We start from the raw sequence: 19,292 nt of genomic DNA on the forward strand, positions 1-19,292 counted from the left end.
GGTTTGAGCTGGACGCAGTCCTGGCTCTTCCTCCACACTTCACAGACTTCTCTCGAGGGGTAGGCCGCCTGGTAGGCGTGGCAAGCACTTTAGTCGGCGAGGATATGGACCGCATTCTCGCGCCCAGCGTGAGCACGGGGGCGCCAGGTTCGTTTCCCTTTTGCTGGTTTCCTTTTAACTCAATCGAACCCTTCGAACTTAAATGAATAGGAACAATTAGGAACAAATGGAACCGTTCTGAGCGTTCTGATCAATTGGAACAAAAGGAATGTTCTGAACAAGGATTGTTCCAAACCAGCACTAATCACTACCAGCAGCGGTAATGATCTGAGCTTTTGTTTTTGCAAGCATGTTGAAATTTAACCACTGCACGACCTTGAGACGTCCGTTTCTGTCTGCCAACGCACACGATAGGTTTGCGATAAAGCCATTTTAGTGTGCTCAAGTGCCCTTGCAGATGTAGCTCGCTCGCTTTGGGCCGCCAGTATTATCTGCGTCGGTCTCTTTCAGAAATAAACTTATTTTAATGTAAAAAGCACTGCTAAAAAGGTAAATACACATGGAATTAAAAGTAAAGCTCGGGGGCATCATCAGCGTAATCTTGACAAAGCATTCTCACGTTGAGACACTGACCAATCATATCCAGGCGGAATGCTTGTTACATACTTCAAGGACAACATAGTTGAGCAAGAAGGCCATGTAGCAGGTTTCCATTTTTGAATTCGCTTCAAGACACTTACCACAAACGTAAATCATGGTAGACAGTCATGAGATCTGCAACCCAAGACAAGTGAAGCTGCGGGGTTTCGAGCGCCTGGTCACTATGGTCGACAACGTCTCCATGGAGATTGTGCACTCGATGCTTGTCTGGAGACGCAAACGCGCTGCTCCGGTTCCTGCCGACTGCACTCGTGCGAACTTTCAACACGCACCCTCGAATGAGAGCATTGCAAGTGCAGGGTCAAGACTTTGTCGCAGAAATCCAAGAGCTCGTGAGCATTGACGACATCAGCACCAAGAATCTTCTGCGGGTTCAAGCTTCCCATGACAGCTTCGACAGCTGGCAGAAGTACGCGGAAGACGAATGCAACGTCGGTTTTGACCGATACACGCAGCTTCCGTTCTTTTTGACTGTGTGGGTCGATGAGGAGGCACAGCACGCTCGCTTGATGCTCTTTTCGGATCACTTCATGTCGGACGGGTATTCGGGTATGGTGGTACTCAACGACATTCTTCAGCAGATAACCTCCCTTGCGACCCAAGTGTTACCTGTTCAAGCTCAAGAATTGCCACTGCGTCCTTCCTTTTACGACCTGTGGCTGTCAAGCAAACCACTGTCGAAAGCTTTTATGAAGGGCGTCATCTCGTTTTTTGGGAAAGCAATCTTCCACAGCGAGTTGACTCGATTTCTCCCCGTTCTGCTAGCTCGAGAAGACCAACACGACTTTGTGGTGCCCCCTCTCTTAAATCCAACCACAGCCTCCTTCGCTGAGGGCGATCCGACGTCCATGAAGAAGACTCTCTCCAAGTGCAAAGAAGAAAATGTCACTTTTGGCGGTGCCGTCGTGTGCGCTACCCTCCTCGCATTCTATCGCGCAGCTGAAAGCCTCCCAGATTTCGACTCAGCGCAGCCTTTCAAGCTCATACTCGACTTGGATTATAACATGCGACGGCGTGTTCTCCATCCAGTAGAGGAAAATATCGTCGGCACTTACGTCACCTTTGCTCATCTGGGCCGGCTGGGTCGCAAAGGTGTCAACTTGACCACTACCAAATTCTGGGACCTAGCGCGCCAAGCGAAGCGTGATATCGACTCAAAAGTCAACCAAACGATGCCCCTCACTGCTGTGCCCATTATCTTTGACCAGCAGATCAACGCCAAGATACAGCCGTCATTCACGAAAGCTCTCAACATTCGCCATTCGCAGACTTCAGATGTCAATCTCTCCAACGTGGGGCACTATCCGTTTGCCAAAAAGTACCGTCTGGAGACACTGACAGCAAGCAGAATCTGCTTGAAGTCGAGACTCTGCACGTTTACAATTCGATGCCACACCTCGGCCCCTCAGCGGTTCTTTGGGTATCGTCGGTATCCTCGTTTTGTTATTCCATGGGACACAAGTGCGAGGACGACTCAGCTAAGACTCTCTTCACTGCGTTTGTAGCTGTCTGCGAGAATATTGGCAGTATTAGAGCTGAGGCCTCCATGGCAGACGTACTGGAACAGCTAGAACTTTAGCCTTGAACTAGCTTTTCTCCTTTTTTATATAACAGGCGATAGGAAATATCGCTATTAAATCTGGAAAGTGCTGGCGGTGTCTGCTGACTTGGAGGTTGTGTCAGGAATCGGGAAAAATAAAGATAAATATAGCGACGTGTCAAACATGCTCTCGAGTTTAATGATGATGACCTTCTCCTCATCTTGTTATTAGGACCACCACCAGTTGCAATCCTGACTGCGCGGATACCTATGAAGAGATGAAGAAAAGCAATGATTATTATCCCCTTGTGGTTAAGAGATTTAGCTACCGGTGATGCCACCACTGCATTCGCCACTTCGAACAGATTACTCGAAATTTACTGAGCCAGTCAAAGCGAAGAATGGTATCAGGCTTTGATTACTAGGCTAAAACCAATCGACAAAACTATCTCTATGATTGCTACTTCCTCTATCCATCACTAGGCTGGTACCTGCGAACAAACTTGGCAGGCAAACGCTTCTCTTTGAACGCCCCAACGATGTGGACAACATCGTAGAAAACGTTCTTCCCGCCGTTTAGATTCGGAACCACCTCCACACCACGGACACGTGCAACTCCACCAGGTTTGTTGATGCCGCGCCAGTCTCGAGCTAGCACTTCCACTACGTTTCCCTCGTTGAAAACATGCAGAGGGTCACGACCTTGTTGCCATGCATCCACCGCCTTCCCTTCGTGATCACTGTCGTCACTTAGCTCGATCTCAAGTCGTCTCGCACATCGAGGCTCCTCTGCGTCGAAAGCAATCGCACTTCGAGGACTGCTGCCTCGAGTCACTCGAGCGATTTTGGTGTTACTAACACAGGCACTGGCTGAAGTACTGGCGTTGCTTCCTTTACGTTTCCGCTTTCTGTTGGTCTTGGACGACGAGATGTCGGTTGGAGCTGTAGTCGTCACTTCTGCCGGTGTCGTGTCCTTACGGTTACGGTTTACTCTCGGTTGAGATAAGCGCGGTCTTCCACGTTTACGTCGAACCGGGGAGGACGCTGGAGTTACGCTTGGAGTTTCACTGCTTGTGATTGCCGTCGACAGGGCACTTTTGTCTTTGTTCAGATGGTCTGGGATCTCAACGAACTGACCCATTCCCGAGGTTTTCAGATGACGAGGGCACCACGCCTGATAGTATGGATCTCTGGTGAGAAGGCCGTTCACGAAGGCACAAGCCACGTGGTAGGCGCGCACGCACTTCCTGTGTGCGCACTGAATTTTACTTAGTCCCTTGCAGCCGCCACAAATGGAGCACTTCAGTCGTCGACGTTCGGGATCGACGAGGTTAATGCCATGCACGACGCCGTCTTTGAAGAACGTTTCAGGAGTAAACATTGCGCACTGGGGGTGCACGACGCTGCCACTGTCCGTGCCGGTAAAGTCTCCACCACTCAGTTCGCACAGAGCGCACACCTCACTGCCCTCTTGCTTGAGCTTGTTCACAAACATGCCTCCAAATGAAATATCTTCGTTGTCGCTGTTCTCCTGTTCGCTGTCCGCCTTGGCTGCGGCACCAGGTTCTTGGCCACCCTCATCTGCATCACTCTCCTCATCGCTGTCGGCGAATTGACGCTTTGCAGCTTGGAGCTCCTGGTACATGCGTTCATAGTTACGCCATTCGATATCCTGGAGCATCTTCTGGCGGTATTCCTTCGATGCGTATTCTTCCTCCATCTTCTTGGTAAGCGATTTAAAGACCAGCTCATTGGACTCTATCACAGCACGTAACTCAGTCTGCAGAGTCGTCAGCTCCGTCTTGATCTCGTCCTCTTCATCTTCGTTATCAGTGTCATCGTCGTCTAGTTCATCACCGGCACGATCCTCCACGCTTAGCAGCTGTGACGAAAAGCAGTCGTTTACTATCGCATCATCCGCCTTCACTGAAAAGTGGCGATGCAGAAGCAGCTCTCGAGCAGATAAATCAGGATTCGAGCTCTCTGTCTTCCGCTCGCAATGCACAGCTTCGTTTTCTGTTGAGAACTGCAACTGGAATCGTCGTCGCTTGGGTGGGCTGTCCATCTGAGCGTCGGGAAGTTCAGTGACTTGGTCTTCCACTGCCGTGCGACTTAGAGCAAAGACTAGGCTTACACTCAAGGTGTCAGCAGCCTCTGTCTCCTCAATATCCTTGGTGTCTGCCTCTGGTTCCGACTTGTGTCTTCTTCCCGTAGATGTAGAGCTGGTCTCCTCCTTCTTATCAACTTCGTCTGCGTCAAGGTCCACGACGCTGATGTACTTGCGCTCCACGTTCCTGTCGCTGCCACTTAAAACGTACGCAACGTTGTACGTGAACCGCCTTCTGCCGTTCGCTATTATTTCTTCGTTCACCTTCTTGATTCGACCTACACCACCAAGTTTGTTCATTCCAGGCCACGTGCGCTTCGCCACGTTGACTGTGGTTCCCACCTCGAGGGGAGTGTCTTCATCCAGCTCTGTTTCTGCATCTTTCGGTTCACTGGAGACGCCCATCAGGACGTCAGACGACAAAAATTGCTGCTTTTGCTCGCGAGTTTTCCGAAAATCCACAAGATACGCTGGCATGCGTTTGCGTCGAGGCATCACCAGCAGCTCATGCACCTGTTCATATTCAGGATGAGAGCGACTCAGTCGCACGCCACACATTTCCTCCACTCGCTGCTGCAGCTGCGACAACGTGCGCTTGTTGATTTTCCGAAGAAAAAAAGCAGAGTCGAGTGACTTCCAGAAGAGATTCATTGCAAGCTTGCCGTCCGACCGGAGAAATACCCACGGCCAATCAATGCCCAGGGAAACAACACCGACATCGCCTTCGCGGGTATTACTGACCAGCCCGAAAGTGGCTTGTGGGCTCGCAAACGGAGTCACGAGCTGCTGATCTCTGGGCTTTGGTGTACTTGCCGTGTTTATCGGGACCTGCACAGGTGTTTTGCCGCCGGTGTGCGCAACCTGAGCAGCAGGGGCCGTAGACATTTTATTCTTCCGCTTCGTCCGGAACCAGCACCGAGCTGGTAGCGAAACTGCAGGCACGACTTCTTCTTTAAAACTCTCGAGATCGGAGCCACGTAACACCTGGTCGTTGAATGCGAAAATCTCGTCGCCATCTTGAATAACTCCACGTTTTAGAGCCGCATTGACGGCGACGTTACGCGTATTACCCGCATGGAGATGAATGCCTTGTCCTTCGTTCGAAGACGTGATTCCGAGACCAAAAGGTCGACTGGATATCATAACCATTACGTATTCGAAATCTCGGTCGTCGATGTGGTCCAGTTTGCACGCCAACGGGTAGAATGCAGGTATAAAGACGTTGGATTGGAGTACAAGTCGCATATTGGTGTCAGCACTCTTGTCACTGCCTGATGTTGTAGGCAGCTGGACGGAAGAACTGGATCCTTCAACAGCCTCAAGATGAGTACGAGCTGAACTCGAGGGTGTCGGCTGTGTGAAAGTATCATCTGCTGCCGCAAACGTAAGCTTGATTTGACGCCTACTTCTCGGTCTGTTGGATTGTTTCTTGCCACTGCTCCTCAGCGGTGGTGCGCCTAGAAGCCGTGGCGGCGACATCTTTGTTGGTGTTGGCTGTGCCTGTTCCCTGTGATCATCTTTACCAGGGTGATCGTCGTCCGAAAGCGAGTCTTGACTACCACCGTGGTCACTGTCGCTATCCAGATCGTGTTCATCGTCCTTTTCACTTTCACTGCCACCGTCGTCCGACCAAGAGTTCCGTCGTGATGTCTTCGAATTGGAGTTTTCTTTGGATTTCTTCACGCAGCTCTGCTCAACATCAGATCCATCGGTTCCAAGGAATTTGGCTTGGTGTTTGAGGCATCCGCTGCCAAATTGACCCTGCCATAAGCAAGAAAAACACAATAGTAATCAATCGAGTGAAGGATAGACACCCCTCGCCTATCACCCTGAGCTCTGGCCTTACCTGGTCTTCCAAATATCGCAGTTTAATGCCGTTCCTGAGCGCACACAACGCGTGGTATGCTACAGTGCACTTCCCCACCACACACTGCGCACAAGCTCCTTTCTCACTGCAACAACACAGTAGCACCCGTCAGCACCTGCCATCGCCACAGCCAACATACAACCAGCCACCCACTTGCTCTTCTTGCAGAAGCAACAGCGCAGTTTCCTCCGTTGCTTCAGCTTGTCCATGCCACACACAACCTGTAACCCGTCCAGAGGGCCCTGGAATCTCGACGCGTGCTTCTCCTGCACATACAGCTCGGGCAAGAACATGGAGCAGGCCATATGGACCCATCCTCCATCAATTGTTGGCGCCATTGCTCCTGCTTTGGAGCAGCAGGCCTCACACTCCAACTCGTGGGTGGGGATCAAACTCTTCTCGATATCCTGCGAGTCCATATACTGTCGACACGGGTGGCAGAACCAGTCTTCTTCCGGTACTGCAGCCAATCTGTAGCACGTCTGATGCACGGCCACGCCACACACTTCGCAGATGACGATGGGATCGTTCTCCAACGAGTCAGGAGCACAGCAGACGCCACAGAGCATCTCCTCGTCCTCTGTCTTCCTCTCGTTATTCTTAATAGACTTCACAGGGGGCAGAGGCGAGGACAGCGGCGTCGTAGCAGTGAAAGCGGCTTCCTGGGAGAGTGACAAACACTCCTCCATCTCCTCCTGGTCATCGTCCGAGTCTTCCTCCGTTTCGTCCGCATCGTCACCACTCTCCACGTCCAGTAACAGCTCCATGTCCTGCTCAAATTGCCGCAGTGACTCCAACAGGAAGCGCTCGCTACGACTCTTGAGTTGCTCCTCAATCTCGCGGATATTCTCACTCAGCAGTCCGATCTGGTCCTTCTCGCCGCATGTAGCCATCAGCAGATCCTTCAGCTCGCTAAGACGCTCCGAAACGACGGCATCATGCGCCTGGAAGCCGAACAGACTGTGCTTGAGCAGATCCTTGGCCGCCTCGCGTCGACGCTGCTCCATGCTCAGCAGTGCGGAATCAATTGCGGTATGACGGAGTGCGGAGAATTGCGCGCCAAAACAGGAGTGATGGTCAGACGTCAGTCACCCCTAATTCTGCAACCATCTTAGTGAGACCAAGTCCGATCCCTGGTCAGCAACTGGTTATTAGGTAGCGTTCTCTCCCTATTAAAAGCCCTCAAGCCCTGTCAAACATTGTATTAAATATTGTGAATTCCGGAGTGAATCAAAAATCAAGCTATTTGAAAATTGACAGACACAGTTACGGATGGTACCCTGATGCTCCATTTAAGTCCACTGTAGTATCTAATGTTAATATGAGCTTTAGTGAGCTCAAGTGTTTAAGCCGATTGGATCGGTTTTTGGGTCTACGTGGCTCGGCCCATTCAACACTTCGACTAGAACCCACAATAGTACCCTCCATTAAATAATACCCTCTCTTCTCCCTACCACCAGAAGTGTGGATGTCATTTCCAAGTATGACAGAGCGTCGGCAGTCAATTGATATCGACCGCAAGCAATAAGTTATGATTGATGTTAGAGTCACACTATGAGTGTGTGCCTTCGTACTTAAGTGCATACAAAAGCCACCACGCGGGCACACATAGGTGTGTCCAGAAAACAAAGTCTCAAAAGGCACACGTTGAGCATAAAGTACGTAATTTAAATTCATAAATTTCATCAATCATAGAGTATGCGCAAACATCATCAAATCTAATTGTAGCTTTAATGTAGCACGTACACTGGCTCGAAATGGAATGTTACGTGAGTGTACAATTGACTTAGTGATTTTTTACTGGAATGTCGTGTCAGCGTCACTACCCCTGTACGGAGGCCAATAGCGTTAAAAAAAATAGAGCTATCTACAAGTTTTATCGGCGAGAACCAAGGTCGTGTCTGTCGTTACGCAGTTTAATTTTCTTGCGGGAAACACATATAAGTAACGAAAAATATGACTTATGCAGTGTGGTGTGTATTTAAACAATTTAAACATGCAGTAACTTCAGCAAATACCGCAACCGAATATACCGCAGGATGGCCTTTGAAACAGAATCTAGAAGAGCAGTGCCGCGGACTGTTGGATTTCCCACGTGAACTCTAGCTACAAATGTAGTTAGGACGTTCCCACAACAATGCGTCTACTAGGATAGTAAACGATCATTCGGGCGGACCTGAAGACCCCAGTTCTGCCCTTGCACCGGGACAAACTGGACCTTGTAAACTACTTATATAGGCCAACCAGTAACAATAATAACACGCTACTAGCACGAGCAAAGCTAGCAGATGTTTTGAATCCTCGTGGTCCCAACAGCGGAAGGGTACCAGGTACGGGTAAGCCTTTTACGAGATCACCGAGTGTTCAGCACTCGGTTGGAAGAATAAAAGGGATGCAATACTAGCACTCCCAGTCGTGCAAATAGGCAACAATAAGCCGTCACGTAAAACCTCCCGATAGTAATCGGCCAAAACACAAAGTCTCTTGGCCTTGCCGGATGAACCCTCGCTACAAAGCTTCGAGTTCACCGACAGGCATAACACACTCAAACAAGCTTGGCCTGACGCTTACGTTGAAGCCGGACGTCGCTCTGTGTGCTTGAGTGGAAATTCTGTTCTGTATTTAAGCTTACCCTTTTGGGTCTATTCCTAATAAAAAGTCCTAATCAAATATACAAATATCAAGTGAACAATGATCCGTTATGGATCTTCTTGCATGCCAAGCGTCGTCTGCACCGTCGCATGAGCATCTTTAACGGTCCGCGCCCTGTCCCAGATGGTGTACGTGCCTTCCAAGGGTCGCTGAGTCTTCCGCAAACTCATCCCAACCGCCACTGAGGGTTCGTACCGTAGATGGTCCGCTGAATGCAAATCCGGCCAGTCCATTATTAATAATAAGGACAGCCTGGATTCAGTGACATACGGGCCGTATCCAATACCCGTTGAAAGTTCGGAAGGGACGCCGTTGAGTCCCTTGCACCTTGGCGTCTCCGTACATCACATGACCGAGGGTGCTGCTTTTGAACATCTTGGGCGGTGTCACGTTTTTGTCGACGGGTGATAATCCGCAACTACGGAGAAATCACTACACCACAACTGCCCCTGTCGCAATGGAGGCCACGGTACGGGTGCCCGTTGTGACATTTCTTCATTCTCCAATTCACCATCCAGTCACCGTATGTCCAATAGTTTGAACCGAGCCGTGTCCGACGTGTTTCAGCGTCTCAACCCTCGCCGATGTCGCGAACGTGAACAGCTGGAGGTACGTCAGCTCATCCTCTTCTTGAATCATCGGCGCCTTGCTCATCACCATGCATTACTCGTCTTGTTTCTTAGGAGGGAAAGACCGAGGGTTCGAACGCCCCTCAGTCTGCTACACCTCCCCTGACAGCAGCATCATCAGCCGGTCCTCCGGCGCTTCCTGCCCCGGACTCTTCACCCCCTGCGGTAGCTCCTGTGGTACTCCCTGTCGCCGCTGAATTCGCGGAGATGGCTCCTGCTGCTCCACCTGCGCCTGCTGGTGGTCCACCAACACTCACCGAGGATTCGCTGCGCGCCATGCTGGCTGAAAGTACGGAGGCATCGGTCGATCACATGATAACCTCGATAATTCCGTACTTGACTGCAATGGCTCGTCACCAAGTGCAGTTCAGCGTTGCGCCTCCTCTCCACGGCGATGTCCACACTCAACATCTCCTCGAGACTGCTGTTGGTTTTGATGACGTTCTCGCTGCTGTACAACCTCTTCCTGACGCGCTGTCGGCATTACCCGAACGGGTTGCCAACTTGGAGCGTCAGTTGCGGTTTGCTCAGTCCGAGGCTGCTGCCGCCGTACGCTCGGTGGCTCCCGAAATCATGGCTCATGAGAACGCGGAGACGTTCCCCAAGGCTGCCAACGCTGAGATCGAAGCTCTTCACCACAACGTCAAGATTCTCCGCGAGTCAAACGCCAAGAACGACGCTGTTCTCGTCAGTGTTCAAGCCACCATGGAGCGACACGCAGAAGACTTGAATCGTCTGCACTGCGAGGTCCAAGCTCGGGACGTTTTCATCAATACGTTGCACAAGAAGCTGGCTCGCGAACGCGAGGTGTACAAGTCTTCCATTGAAGCGAATTCCGAGCAGACTCGGAAGCTTCATCTCCTTCTAAGCTTGCCCAGGGCAAGTATGTTGATAACGACGCGCTCAAGGTCCTCGAGAACCAGCAAGACCGTAACACTCGCCTCTTCCAAGTGAATCGCACCCTCCGTGCACACGTGAGTCTGGCCGGGATGGATCCCGAGATACTTCGTCTGTCTGTTGATGGTACGTTCCTAATGTCGCTCTTTCCACCGTGTGTTCAGCAACTAACGCTCGTTCACAATCCTTCGTGATAGGTCTGACTGCGGGTGAGCTGGACCTGGACGCGCTGGACTTGGATCAAGAGACGTTGGTCGCTTTGCAGCGCATACAGTCTGCTGCCGCGTCCTCGGACGATCCTCAAGCTCTTCCTGCTGCTTTGGCCAAGGCCGCTCACCAAGTGGCCCATGGGAAGTCCCACAAGCGCCTTTGACCAGGTGGCGAGGATTCAGACGACGAGCCGGACGACTATGACGAAGACAAGGCTCCAATCTCGACAGACAAGGCCAGTACTTCGATGGCAGCTGCTGGTCTCGGTGATGCGCCACCTGCCGACGCTTCAACTCCCAAGTCGGATCGTAGATCGCTATTCGGCCCGAAGGCGTGGAAGAAAGTGGCCCAGCAGAAGCGCAAGAAAACGCGTCATCACTCTCCTGCCAAGTCGCCTCGACGTCATATGAAGACTCGGTCCAAGTCTGTACCATCTTCTCCAAGTTCATGGTTGCCCCCTCCTACACCAGCGTCTTCTTCCACTCCCGCCGTGGTCGACCTCAGTGGCGACCAGAGTGACGTGGACATGGTGGATGCTAATCCAAGTGGTGTCCCATTGGTTCAAGAAATTCCCACAGAGTCTTCGGGTAAAGATGGGGATCTTGGGGATCACAACGATGTTCCTGGTCCTCCTGACGCGCCTTCGCCCCCACCTCAGGGTCCTCCCGATGTGGCCAAGCCCCCAGCTTCAACGATCTCTCCTTCTCCAGCAGACATACATGCCGCTGAAGAAGCTCTGCGTGAGGCCGAGCAATTCGACTCATGTTCGGCTCAAGTGATGAAGGTGAAGAGTCGGACCAAACTGTCCCACAAGGCAAGTCTGCTTCGGCGTCCGTTGCGACGTCCAAGACAGTTGAAGTCTCGGGAGTGGTTTCTACAGCAGGTCCTGCCCCCGTTGAAGCTGCTCCACGAGCCTCCGTGTCTTCAAAGCCGGCTCCGATTGTTCCGACAGCTGTCGTACCAAGCGTGTCTTCGCCCGCCTTTTCGATGGAGATTGATGACGATGGAAATGCTGATGACGATCGTGGAGATGATGTGGATGACAACGAACCTTCGGTGGATGATTCTCCTGATGCCCCCAGTGGTGGCGGTGATGTTCCGCCTACCGATCATTCGAGCACACTTGATGACGAAGATATCGAAGATTCCGACGGAAACTGGAGCAATCTTGGCCCAGCTCGTCCTCCGACTCCACTTCGGCCAAATCCTTCGCCGACGATTACGTCTCCAATCATAGTCGGCGGTCCGCCTCCCTCGTCACCGGCAAGTCACCAAGCACCACCATCTTCACCTCCTGTTCCGGTGTCTCCTCGTCCGTCTTCTTGTACTCTCGATGCTGGACCTGGGCGCATGATCACGGCCACCTACACTTCGGTGCCGCGTCGTGGTGGTGCACCGTCGGTTGAGCCGTTGCCTCACCGAGTGTTGCCAGGTGTTCGCCCTACGGTGCCGGCTTCGTCCACCTTGCCACCGTAAGTTCTTCCGTACGTGGACATGGAGTTTACTGACGCAGGTGCCAAGAAGTGTTTCGAGCGACTCTCGAGCTTAACTCTTCCCGAATCAGCTGGTGAGGTGACCGTACGTACAACTTTGGAGGGTCTCCAAGCGTACTTTGACTATTCGCATCCTGATCACCCGTACCAGCAACTTCGGCAGCTCGATCCTCTTTAAGCCTGTCTCTTCGACGCTGTCGGCTTTGATCCAAGCGTCCCCATCTCAAAGCGTGCTCCGATTGAAACTCGTCTCAAGATGATCTGGGCGAGCTTCCGGGGTGACGGCGCTAAGCAAGGTGACCTCGGGTTCGCGTTGTGGGGGCGTCTCCACTGGCTTCCGTTGGCTGGCATTGAGCGAGGTCTCGTTGAAGAAGCTAAACAAGTTGGCCACGACAAGGAGCGCTTGAAGGAACTGAGAGCTCTGTTGAAGAAGCTCTTCAGTGAGCGCGACCGTCGCGCTGATCGTCTTCGTAACAAGTACCGTGAGCAATACATGGCGTGGAGTCGTGACTCGTTTTCCTCTGGTACCTCCGGCGCGCCGTTCATTCGTCCTGGGTTGCTTTTGGAGCCGTCGAAGCCATGGTGCCCGATCGAGAACTTGCCGTTCGCACCTCGGACTTCCGACTGGCTTTCCGAAGTTCCGACTCTCGATGCTCGTCAACCCTGGCGTACTGGATGGATGAATGCGCCGCATCAGCACCCGTACAACACCACGTACTTCCCGTGCCAGCGTAATCCGGAGCTTTTCAATTCTCGTGGCACACGTTTCGTGGACGTGTACCGAAGCGTGCTCGTTGACACGTCTCTGGATTCTACTGATGTTATTCCGACCTGGCGTTCGTTGTTTGAGTCGCCACCGGTTACCCCACGTCCCACTCTGGCTGCTGCTCCCGTTGAAGCTGGTGCCGAGGATTCGCAGGGTCCGGCTGCAGCTCCAGCTGCCGAGGCTCAGGTTCCTGATGAAGAGGAGAAGGAGAGTGGTGACTCGACTTTGTTGGCACTCTTGGCCACCGCGGCCAGGCAATTGGAATCGCTTTGAATCCTCGCTGCATGCTCCACGACGTTCTCCGCATCTCAGCTAACTGTAGAGGGGTCCAGCGAGTTTTCGTTTTCAGCGGTCGCTCCCCGGTCGGTATTCATGTTTTCTTATTCCTAATTCACTTCCACAGCGTAATCATGTTCATGTTGTTCTTCAAATGCATATGCAATTTGTTGTTGCAGTAACCTATTTCGACTGTTATCACAGGCTGCTTCGCCCTGTGGACAGTTCACACGTGATCCAGTCACGCTAGTCTTCGTCCCCCACTTGCGCCATCTGCAGCCGATTCTCGCTCTTCTTGGCTCGCAAATAGTCGTACAGCAGACCTCCACATGACAAGTTGGATGCTGGTTCCCAAGTTGGGTCCTCGTAGCCCACCCACTTGACTTTGAACTCGCGTACAGCACGCTCCGTGCTCGTCGACAGTGGTGTTCTGTCGTCGAGAACGGCCTCGACTTCGTATTCACCGGCAACTTGATCTGGTTCCCAGCTGTCCTCAAGCAATAGTTCCTCATCGAAGTCGAGTCTTGCTTCATTAGTCGCGTCTAGTACCAACCGAGTGTTCGGTCTACTGTTGAATTCGTTGACATCCTTGAGTCTCGACACATGCACTACTGGGTAGAAGCGATACCCCACGTCGGTCAGGCAGTTCCAGCTCGTACGCAAACTCTTCCACCTTGCGCTTGATCCGAAAAGGTCCATGCCACCGATGAGCTAACTTCTTCGTCAAGCCCGGTTTGACGCGTTCCATGTACAGCCACGCCCGGCTCCCAATATCAAAAAGAGATCTCGGTGGGGCTCTTGCAGGATCTTCTATCTCTTCCGAAGCTTCTGGAGGATCCGCCAAGTGTTCGTTTCCACTTGGTTGAGGTACAGCGGCTTTTCCAGTTGACTCAGGGCATCATTATGCTTTTTAGCCCTTCGCTCCTTTTCTACGGCCTGATAGTCTTTGGCCATAGTGAGGGCGACCTCATGTTGTCGATTGATCTCACGCCGCCACGCCAGTGCGTCAGACCGCTTGCCGAGTCCTCGTTTGAGTGATGACGACATCGCCCGCAACGTCGACTGTGCATCCCAACCATGAACGAGGTAGAACGGTGTTTCCTTCCTTGTAGTGTCCTAAGAAGTATTAATAGCGAACACCAGCTTCTCTGCGATTTCGTCCCAATCTTGCTGTAGAGGGTCTTCTGCGTACACTCGTACGGAACCCATCACTGACTTCACCGAGCGTTCCTGCTGTCCATTAGCCTGTGGCCGATAGCTCAACGTTGCTCGTGATCTTGACTGCATCATCTCTGCGAACGCTTGGAAAACCTCGCCCATGAAGCGTGGGTCGCGGTCGTGCCTTATTAATGATGGGGCTTCGAACCGTCGGTACACGCATTCTTCGAATACTTGGGCAACACTCAGCGCAGTCGTATCCGACATAGCTTCGGCGATAACGAATCCCATGAACAAGCACTGAAATAGGAGCAACGCCGTGTTGCCCCTGCGAGATTTCGGTAGTGGGATCACAAAATCCATCGAGACGATCTGGAAAGGTCGTTCGGCTAGTACGTTGCCAGGTGAGTATCCACGAAGCTGCGGACGGCTTTTACTCGAACTGCAATCTGGACATGACTTCACATGCTTCTCCACGTCAGCGTACAAGCCGATCCAATAATAATCGGACTTAACGCGATGGAACGTTCTCACCACACCTTGATGTCCTCCTTCCAGCGAGTCGTGACAGTTCTGCAAGACCTCTTATATCATCGTTGTTGGTACTACAAGCCGTAGTTTGGTCTCTTCTTGCCAACCGTGGTCGTACCGACGATTCAATCCAAGATAGTGAAGCACGCCGTCTTCTGATAACACAAACCGGTCAGCGTGCTTCCAGGCATCTCGAGCTTCTTTATAGCTCAGCTCTTCTGCTTGGCCCAGAAGCACCTATTTGATGTTAGACCACTTCTGCGGTGCCCGAGGAAGTGTCGGAAGAACCTGTGGCCGTCTGGTCGTATACTCGCGTGTCTGCTGACTGGGTATGTCTAGGTCCTCGTCTTGTACCACCATTATTCGTCTGCTGTATCGCTACCGGGTCAACATCGTCCGCATCGGAAAGTGCCGCTGGTACAGTCTTGTGAGGATGGTCTGGCAAATCTTCGCCGATTGATTCTTCAATAGACGTCTCTCGTCGCTCTTCATGAGGTTCTTAAGCTTTTGAGACCCCTTCCGAGTGATCATCTGCAAACCTGACGCGTTTCCTGGCTTTCGCTTGTCGTCTAGTCATCACTGCCATATTATCATAATCGCACTCTGGTGAGCTGTAATCAACCACGAAATTTTCGAAAGTTTTCCACTTTGAAGACTCGCTGCCTGACAGTACATGTGTTTGACGCTCTGCTCCACGTGACGAAACATCTACCGAGTCTTCATCCGGCTCGTAGATCATTTTCTGGATGCGATTCAGCGACGCCAATTCCGACTTGCGAGTTTCAGCCAAGATGACCCGACTGACCTTTGATTCTAGCGCTTCAGTGGCTAACGAATCCGCGGCAGCGTTGTATTCTCGTACAACGTGAAGATATTTCACCGATCGAAGCTTGGCCGCGAGTTCCTTGTGCGTATTCAGCAGCGCTAGCAAAGTTTCCTTCCTGCAAGCGATCACCCCTAGTGATTGTTGAATCGCGAGCCTTGAGTCACCAACGATGACTAAATCCTCGGCACCGTGCGCAATAGCAGCCTTGACACCGTTTATCCTACCTGTATACTCTGCCTCATTCACCGTGGTGGCTGAGAGGTAAGCGTTTGCAGCAATCACTATCTTCCACTCAGGAAGACTCCACAGCACCCATGAACAACTCCCGTAGCCACCGTACTTCTCTGTCTTCGCTGATCCGTCAAAAGACATGACGAATCCGCTGTAATTACGGGGAAGCCTAGCGTACAGCAACGCGGGGTCCATTCGAATAGTCGGAGAACTCTTGTTTGGAGGTGACACCGGCGCGAGCGAGCCTTCCAGGTCGACGAAGCTCGTGATACTTGACTGCAGTAGATGCGCGAAGGCGACATCCTTCTCCTTCACGCGCTGCACCTTCAAGTGCCACTGCGATAGCAGCACTGCGAACTGGACCGCCCGTCCGAAAAGAGACTTCGACTTATGTACCCACTCTAACGTCGAGAATCGTGTATAGACATGTAGCGTCTTTCCTGCCAGCTGGACGTAACAGATCTTCAACAACAGAAGTAACGCCAAAACTTCCTTCTCGGCAGGATGGTAGTTCATCTCGGACTCCTTGAGCACACGACCGAGGAACCGTACGGGGTGTAACTTGCCTTCATGTTCTTGCATTAGCGTAGTGCTCTACGCCCATTCATTCGCAAAGAGCATGACGTGAACTGCTTTCGACCGATCGAAGTGCCTGAGGATGGGTGAATGTGAAACACTCGTCTTCAATTTTTCGAAGAAACGACGTGCCACAGAAAAGGCCACCTTCAACGGCTAAGTCCTCATCCTTGAGCTGGTACAGCGCCGCACCGTAGACCGCGAAGTCTTGAATGAAGCGGCTGTAGTAATTAACCGCTCCAAGAAACGACTGCATGCCCTACTTACTCGTTGGAAACGAAAGCTCGGTGATGGCCGCAAGCTTCTTGAGGTCAGCCCTGATACCTTCCGGCGAAATTTTACGCGACAGAAAGCCCACCTTGGGTTGGCAGAAGATGCTCTTGGTGAAGCTAATGCTGATCCGACACTGTGCAAATCTTGCCAGCAATCGGTCCAGCGTCGCCAGGCAGCTGTCGAAATCCTCGCCACCGAAGCAAATATCATTCACAAACGACCGTCGACCAAACACAGGTACCTGCGATGATTCGTCCGGTTCCCCGTTCGTAAACATGTCAGCGACGGGGCTGTTGACGAGTTGTAGTACAGGGTCGGTCTTCACCGGTGCTTCGCGGTCTTCCGCGAGGTTTGTTTGAAACGAACCCTCGGCGCTTGGCCCACGACGTTCCTTGGCTTGTTCTTCAGCTAAACACATCCTCTCCGAGTATTCAAACCAACCTCCTTTAGGTTGAACGAACCCCCAGAGTGCGTTGTCAATCATACGCTGGTAGATCATCGGCGTGTTCTTTAACCCGAAGGGCATGCGTAACCACTCGAAATGTCCGAGTGCGTAGACAAACGCCGACACTTTACGTGCTCACAAGGTCATCATGACCGCCCAGAAGCCGCTTGCAGCATCCAGCGAGCAGAACCAATGGTAGCGCTCGAGATCGGTCAACAGATCGTCGACTAGCGGCATTGCATACTCCATGATCGCGGTGATAGCATTCACCATCTTGTAATCAATGCAGAGCCGGATGTCCAGCCCATTCTTTTTCATCACAATCACGATCGGCGATGCCCATGGACTATCTGAAGAGACGAGCAGTTCTGCTCGCAACACAGCGCGCAGCAGCTCGTACAGTTTGCCGAGAAATCGTAGCGGCACGCGCCGGGCACGCTGTCTAATCGGGGCGTGCCCCTGTGTGTCGATATCGCATACCGCGCCGTAGGCTGGCGGCGGCAGTGCGTTACCACTAGCAATCAGGATGTGCTCGTGGTTCTTCAGTGTCGCGACCAGACGTTCTCGGCGATCAGTCGACAGCTGAGGATCAGCAACATTAGACGCAGTATAGTCTATCGTCGTGTTGATCTCTTCGGTCAGGTCCGGCAGGAATGCCAGTTCCTTCGCGTAGTCTTCCAAGCCAATGTTGCTAACCGGGTGTTCGTAGAAGTCATTTCTCGTATCCTCCGTTGCTTCATTTCCTTCGGTAGTTAATAATCGAGCAACCGAGATGTACGTTCCGTCCAACGTCGCTACGGATTCTTCCCTTGACTCAACATCGGCATCCGCTTTGATTTCAACAGTCGGTACTGGGTCCATCTCCTTCCCATCCTGGTTTCCCATCTCTGGGCCACCTGCCGAGTCGTTGTTCGCAATATTGAATGCGCAGGCAACCGACATATTGGGCTGTTGACTTTTTTTCAGCTCCTCGGTCGGCCGTTGTCTTGACAGTTCGGCATTCGCACCAATCTTGCAATGAACACTCGGTGCCGTATTCAACACCTTCAGCGCGATGCCTGCGTCTTTTGGGTCAACCACCGATGTCTCGTTCGCAGATTTGGTGCACACAAGGCCGGGACAACTTCGTCAAAAATGGTGACTCCACCTAATTCAGTGCTGTTACTTGTCGCTTCCGTTGTCACCCCAGACTTGAAACGAACACTTGTTGGCGTAGGTACTACATTTACCGGGCTCAGTAGTTTGTGTGTACGCGCTACCGAGGCTTCGTTTGCAATATTGCCCCGCCGTGAGCTGTCGTGTAAGTGTCTAAAGGTTCTTTGGAAGGCTGACCGTCGGCCGAATCCCCGGCTGTCACCCCAGACGCCAGACAGGCTTCCACTCGTTCACGTTCCGTCATGATCAGTGCCCAGCGCTCTGCACACGTCAGACGATCACTAGAATCCACTAGCGAGTCTTCTAGAGGTCGTGCTAGCACCCCACTGGGTTCTGGATAGTCCGGTCGATCAACTGCCGAAGGCTGAGCTGCAAGCCATTGCTCGTAGCTTTCACATTCACGCTGAAAGAGCTCGCGGTCTCTGCATCCTTCATAGGCCAACACTTGCCAGGCTTGGTACTTCTTGGAATCTAGACGCACATAGCCGTCACCTCACGGCAAATCCCCATCTGGGATCCACATCGCGATCGAGTCGTGTGCTGGTAGGTACACAGTTCGGTCAGACACGTTGGTCAGCCGAATGCTCTGAGGCCGTTCACGTCGAAACCTCGTCACTGACGGGATTAACTTGCTCGTTCGACGAACCCACAGTACATGTTCTTCCAGCCCGACTTGACGTTTGCTAGTCGATATTCTCGCCACTCGTGCGCTTGAATGTCTAAACGCTCGGGCGGCCCGGCGTTAACATGGGAGCCGAATTCTCCGCTGTCGATCATGTTCTTGGTCTTGATCAGTGGGATTTGAACTTCGTGCGGTAATTGCGCCGCGCCGTGAAACAGGTCCAACCGGATCCCAGCTGGGATCATAAAGTCGGTCCCGAGTACCACGTCGACGCCTGCACTATGCGCCATTACCCACATCTCGAACTCGTACACCATCTCCCATCCGAGCGTAATCTTGACGCACGCTCGTCGCGTCGTAGACACCTTGCCTTCGTTA

The 19,292-nt window shown here is 52.2% G+C and overlaps 3 protein-coding genes across 3 annotated transcripts; 1 reads left to right on the forward strand and 2 right to left on the reverse strand.

The window, feature by feature from the left end:
* Positions 1-938: 938 nt before the first annotated feature.
* On the forward strand, positions 939-2,239 carry PITG_05277 (uncharacterized protein; the record flags this gene model as incomplete). The annotated part of the gene is made up of 3 exons (XM_002998902.1): positions 939-1,209; positions 1,285-1,891; positions 1,936-2,239. 3 exons carry the CDS (start codon positions 939-941, stop codon positions 2,237-2,239), a joined length of 1,182 nt encoding a protein of 393 aa, XP_002998948.1.
* Positions 2,240-2,600: 361 nt separating this feature from the next.
* On the reverse strand, positions 2,601-5,456 carry PITG_05278 (uncharacterized protein; the record flags this gene model as incomplete). The annotated part of the gene is made up of 5 exons (XM_002998903.1): positions 2,601-2,989; positions 3,080-3,192; positions 3,289-3,712; positions 3,791-5,043; positions 5,191-5,456. 5 exons carry the CDS (start codon positions 5,454-5,456, stop codon positions 2,670-2,672), a joined length of 2,376 nt encoding a protein of 791 aa, XP_002998949.1.
* A 550-nt stretch (positions 5,457-6,006) lies between these two features.
* On the reverse strand, positions 6,007-7,181 carry PITG_05279 (uncharacterized protein; the record flags this gene model as incomplete). The annotated part of the gene is made up of 4 exons (XM_002998904.1): positions 6,007-6,141; positions 6,217-6,248; positions 6,314-6,762; positions 6,850-7,181. The coding sequence occupies 4 exons, from the start codon at positions 7,179-7,181 to the stop codon at positions 6,007-6,009; spliced, it is 948 nt and encodes a 315-aa protein (XP_002998950.1).
* Between the last annotated feature and the right edge of the window lie 12,111 nt (positions 7,182-19,292).

This window comes from Phytophthora infestans, genomic scaffold, assembly GCF_000142945.1.
Source record: "Phytophthora infestans T30-4 supercont1.7 genomic scaffold, whole genome shotgun sequence".
Classification (NCBI taxonomy): Eukaryota; Oomycota; class Peronosporomycetes; order Peronosporales; family Peronosporaceae; genus Phytophthora; species Phytophthora infestans.